Below are 6,000 nucleotides of genomic sequence, written 5' to 3' on the forward strand. Positions count from 1 at the left end.
TATGCATAAAGGCAGTAGGAATTGCTGGTTTCCTGGTTGTAGTTTAAGACAACAACCTTATTTTCTTTATGAAAAGCAAGCTTAGAATTCTTTTTCTTTGGCAAACACACGTGATGTAGTCCTGCAGAAATGGATTATTGCATGACCGCATGAAGCCAAGGAAAGGGGCAAAAATTCAGGAAAGGATATGGCGCAGTGCCTGGTGTTTTAGGGCCACACCTCCTTCATCCTTTTCTTACTAGTAGAGCTTAGATACTGCTTGTCTCTCTCTTGCTTTGGTGTGAGGTGCTGGGCTTTTTCAGCAGTGAGTTTGAGTTTTGCCATACCGTGCCCAGCATCCCCAGTGGGTGCTGCTGTTGCAGGTGTGCCCAGGCAGCTCAGCTGTAATTTCATCCACGGAATGGTTCAGAGTTAAAGCAGCCTTTTGTTGCTGCCACCAATAATCATTTGCTCTATCAGCAAAAAGTTGCCACCCTTACATGAGATCCATGAGAACATGGATAGCTTCCAAATGTGCTAATTGAGCAGCAGAGCTGTGATTTTTGCAGCAATTGCTCCTTAGCATTTTGCACCTGGAGTTGGTTTTTAATTTTCATATTTATCAAACAGCTGTAAATTGAGACCTCTAGCTTGCAAATACTTCCATGATCTAAAAAAGTCTGTGAAGGATGATTACACTCCTATTTCAGTGGCATCTTACACCGATTCAGCTGAAGTTCAGTTAGGGACTGATTCTCAGAGGATTTCAGTGCCTCGGCAATCAAACATTTCATCAGTAAGTTATGAATTTTGGATTTCAGTGCTTAAGTGTTTTTTTCCATTCTCCTTGCTACTTGTTGGAAACAAGTAACCTGAGAAAGAGCAAACCCTGACTGCTTCCATGGTGGATTTACAGTGAGTCCAGGCCATAACACTCATGTTTGGGATGTGCAATCCAAAAGACAAGCACAATTCCTAACTTCCAGAAAAGGCCCTTTTTTCCTTGTTCTGACCTTTAACAATCTGCACCAGTGAACAGAGTAATAGGTGGCTGGTAAGAAGGCACTCAGCTCTTTCACAGACTCTATCTGATGTGCCTCCAGCGTGAGAAGGGGGATCCAACCAGATCTCACCTGCCAGCTCCCCAGACACAAGGTTTTGCTGGTAGAGTGAAACCAGAAGTTCTCTCTGTTGAGAAGTTTTGAGATTTCTTGGGGCTGGAAATGAAGGATTTAACTTTAATTTCAGGCTGGCTTGGCTGTCCGTCTCCTTCAGGAGTGCTCCTAAACTCTCCCAGTGACAAGAGGTGGTGAAAAAGTGTTGGTCAGGTTCCTGGTGACATGAAGTCTCATTATTTATGATGTCCACAAGCCACAGCGAAATTACTAAGGATTTAAGCCTAGTAGGCTGAGTTGGCTGAAAGTCTTTCTTTAATTCTCCCTTTAAAGGAGGTGAGGAGGGACAGGAAAATTATGTAAGGGAAGAAATCACAGAATCACAGAATGGTCAGGGTTGGAAGGGACCTCTGGAGATTGTCTAATCCAGTCCCCTGCTAAAGTAGGTTCTCCTACAGCAGCTTGCACAGGATCACGTCCAGGCAGGTTTTGACTGTCTCCAGAGAAGGAGACTCCACAGCCTCTCTGGGCAGCCTGTCCCAGTGCTCTGTCACCCCCAAAGTAAAGAAGTTCTTCCTTATACTTGGATGGAACTTCCTGTGCTGCAGTTTGTCCTGTTGCCCCTTGCCCTGTCGCTGGGCACCACTGAGAAGAGCCTGGCCCCAGCCTCCTGACACTCACTCTCAAGGTATTTGTAGACATTGATAAGATCCCCTCTTGGTCTTCTCTCCTCCAGGCTAAACAGCCCCAGCTCCCTCAGCCTTTCCTCATCAGGGAGATGCTCCAGTCCCCTCATCATCTTCATAGCCTCTGCTGGACCCTCTCCAGTAGTTCCCTGTCCCTCTTGAACTGGGGAGCCCAGCCCTGGACACAGCACTCCAGACGTGGCCTCACCAGGGCGGAGCAGAGGGGGAGGATCAGCTCCCTTGACCTGCTGGCCACGCTTCTCTTAATGCACCCCAGGATGCCACTGGCCTTCCTGGCCACCAGGGCACACTGCTGGCCCATGGGCAACTCACTGCCCACCAGGACTCCCAGGTCCTTCTCCTCAGAGCTGCCTTGCAGCAGGTCAGCCCTAGCCTCTGCTGGTGCATGGGGTTGCACAGTGCAGGACCCTACAGCTGGTGGAAACAAGAGTCCATCCAGGAACAGAAGCGGAGGCTGGTAGAAAAAGAGATGAAGTTGTGTTGAGGCAGAAGGGCTAAAAGGAAAATAGACCAACATGTATCAGGCAGGACAAAGATTTGAACCTGAATCCCTGTTTCTCAATTCTGTTGATTAGGTTTTATAACTCTATGTATACTCTTGTTTCTTAGCACATATTTAATTCTTCAATAAAGCATAGTTAAAGCCAGAAACATCATGATTTGTGGTGAGGATACAAACAGCTTCCCCCAGTGATGGAGGGGGTTTTATGCTGCTGAATGACCCATATCAGAAACAAATACTTGAAGTACTGGAATTACTTGTCTTTCTCCACATTGGTGTTTCCATGGGGTATTTTCAGTTTGTTGAGGGAGCAAAGCACCAGAAATATTCTGGATTGCCTTGTGTGTATGTTGCTCATGTAGTGAGTATAAAGGGAGGAAAAAAATTATTAGATTTATTCAGGGTACACTTTAAGAAGCAAATGTCATATGATGCATTAAGCTATTCTTTAAAACAGGAAAAAAAGTGGATGTGTGGAGTCTCCTGTTCCCCAAAGTTTCAAGAACTGATGGCTGAGAAAGTTAACACATTTATTTCTGATGTGAAATTCGGTCTCACCATGCTGGAGGCCTTTGTACCTCCACAGCACACAGTCAGGATTAGAAATGTTCTGGTGGGTTGGCCCAGATGGGGAAGCACACGTGCCTGGCTGCCTGGAGCCCAGGTCCTGAGTGGCTGCTTGGGGAGGGGAGAGGCAGTGGGTCAGAATGAAGAAACAGATGTTGTCTAGGCAGGAATTCCCATTCATTTTGTTTACTTACCTGGTTGGTGAGGAAACCCCGTGACAACATACGTTTTCAGCTGATAGCCCTTTCATAAATTAGCTGTGACAAATGCAATCCCTTGTTTCCCATGGAGAGAGCTGACGTTTGTTAGTGCTGTGTCACTTCAGTTGCACTTGTGGATCTTTTTTCCTCTTTCTCTGAAAGTAGATTTAAATGAGACAGAAGTAGTATCTGGTTAGCTAACACAGAATTAAATTAAACATAAATTAAACAGCCAGCTGAGATTTCCTTCCTTTGCCAGAGCCCTTAGAGCTCTCTTTGTGCTCTTTAAGGTTTTATCCAGACAGACTGTGTTTTTTTCAATCCTGGTGGTGTGTGACAGTTGGATCTGGCTAATATCTACACCCTTAATGAGTAATTAAAGCAGGAAGCATCATTAAGAATTTATTTTATGTCTTGAAGCCTTTTCCAGACCCTTTTGTTATGAGACGAGAGCGGCTACTGCTGGCAAGAGGGGCTTCACTGCGCAGAGTTGTGGCAGCGCAGGGGCTGTGCAAGCTGCACCTGTGTGGCACCCTCACACACGCTGGCACTGGCGGGGGCGGGGGGGGGGGGTCGCTGGAACAATTAAGTTACAGCAGTCAAAGTAGGGCTGCAGTTATGTTAGGCATAGTTTCCTAAAAATTGACTTTATTCTTACTTGCAAGACTGCACCCTCATGTATTCTGCAGGCATGTTCTAGAACACAACTAGTGAAGGCAAATAGCAAAGTGGTGTTTCTCATGCTTAGAGAATGGAAACTTGCTTGTGGGTAGAAGGATAGAAGCATGCTTGTGGACAGAAAAGAAAGATCCATACAAACCCATGAACCAGCAGCTGCAAGCAGATACCCTGGGGAAGAGAAGAGGGCAAACTCATACTCGAAGGCTTTCATCACTTGCTGCTCAAGGACATCCTGAAGCAGAGCTGGTTTCTAATCATTCAGTGAACCTGATGGATTTTTCTTCTACTGGATTGTCAGGTCTGTCTCAAACCTGCATGAACGTTTTTGTATTTGCAGTATGCCATGGAAAGAAGGTCCACCACTTAATTACATCTTAAGAACCACTTTGTTATGAACCTGTTACCAATTACTGCACCGTGGCTCTTGTCATTCCTGGCTTCTCTCTCCACTTAGATGTACTTTTACCCAAGAATCAGTCTTCACTCTGGAGTGTAAGATCTGCACAAGAATCTATCTGGCAAACAGCAGCTTTGTTTACTGTTAACTTTTTTTGTAACTTTTGGACTCAGATTTCCAAAGCCATTTCAGACCATATATAGAGTAAACATTTTTGAAAAGTCAGAAAACCTTTCTTCTCCAAAACAGAAGGCTTTGATGTAAATGGGATCTTATTATTCTTTCTTTCTTTCTGAGTAAGAGAAAGTAGCCACTGGGCCAATTCCAGAGACAAAACTTTTGGAATAATGGCTAATATTGCAAGGCGTGTTCCTTAGCAGAGCTTGTAAGATAAATTAGGCAATGATAGGTAGTGGGAAGGTAGACTAAGTTAGGAAATAAATACCATTTCTTTTCTATTCCAGATAAGTGCATCCATTTGAATCATTTGACATTTGTCGTGCTCTGTCTCCTCTGTACAACTCCAAAGTATTTTGCACTCTGGCAATCCTCAGCTTCAAAATTATTGTCTCAGGTTACTATAGACCAGAGTCTCTTCTTGCCAACTCTTTAAAGCTATCATGCTTCCTCTTCCTGTTTCAGTTACTACCCACTCTGGAAAAACTTTTAAAGCTCAAGTCTTTATGTCTTTAACCCCAGAATGCCCAAATACTCATTCTGCTGTTGAATATTAAGTCAGACAGTCAGCCTTTTCTGGTTGAAATGTGGGTTTTCTCAGATTTCTTCCTTGAGAATTTAGCAGTTATTTTTTCAGATTTTTTTTTCCCATGCTATACTATTACACCTGCTTCTTTTCATTCACTATTTTACCTACTAAAGTCCCCTTTCATTAAATTAATTTTACTACAACATGTGATTTTGGTTTATTTTAATGTATTTTAATGAAAATTTTATTAGACTGCCTAGCTAATGCAGAAGATAGCAACTGACATGAGTAACTTAATGTTTTGCTACTAGTCAAAATATAGAATTAATAGGGAAATTCAGAGTATTGACAAGGAAGTGTTGATACTGGAAAGCTGTGTCCCTGTTGAAGCAACGCATTTAAGGCATGTGCTGAAATTGCATTGTAACTTGAATGCTGTATTGGCCAGGGGGTTAACAATTGACTTAATAGTAAGAACTCAGATGAAATGTGCTGAACTGGGGACCCTGTTAAATTGACTTTACTCACTAAAAAAGATAAAAGCACCAGCGCCTGCATTTATGCTATGTCAGTGATCTGAAAAGCTAATGAAAATAGTATTCTTGCCGTATGTATTTTTTGTTTTCTCTGCAGGGATCATTTTGCCAGTTGATTTGGTCTATATTATTAAACTGTGGAGAGAAACAGCCTGATGGTTGGTTTGGAGAGATGGTGATGAATTAGGATGTTGCAATATGACTTTCACTGCAGAATACAAGGTAGGTTCAATGCAAATGAACACTTACTGTTTTATCTCAAAAGACATTAAATAAGTTTTATGTAATTTTGATGCTAGTTTTTCGTATAGTTTCATTTAGATAGAGAAAACCCGGTATGCTAATTTTTAGGAGTGTTAATTTTCAAATACACCACATCGATCTTGAAACACTCAATAAAATCAATATAACCATTTCTGATGACAAACACAGATCTGACATTTTTTTGCACAATGGTCACTGACATATAATCTATTCTGTTGCCTTACAAAAAACCCCAAACCACTAAGCCAGCAAACTAAGTAAAAATATATGTCATCATGATAGTTTTAAAACTATTTAAAATAGGTCAGTATAATTATTTTCAGCTGATATACCAAGTCTAATTATA

At 42.4% G+C, this 6,000-nt stretch overlaps 1 protein-coding gene across 1 annotated transcript in view; it reads left to right on the top strand.

Moving 5' to 3' along the window:
• Positions 1-4,762, top strand: part of LOC308057204 (uncharacterized protein C4orf50 homolog) — a 52,525-nt gene extending 47,763 nt beyond the window's left edge. The window contains 1 exon segment of the mRNA XM_080373377.1: positions 3,819-4,762. Coding sequence (XP_080229503.1) covers positions 3,819-4,129 — 311 coding nt within the window. The 3' untranslated portion in view covers positions 4,130-4,762.
• Positions 4,763-6,000: the final 1,238 nt, after the last annotated feature.

The sequence above is a fragment of the Falco punctatus genome (genome assembly GCF_963210335.1).
Source record: "Falco punctatus genome assembly, chromosome: 1".
NCBI classification, from domain to species: domain Eukaryota; kingdom Metazoa; phylum Chordata; class Aves; order Falconiformes; family Falconidae; genus Falco; species Falco punctatus.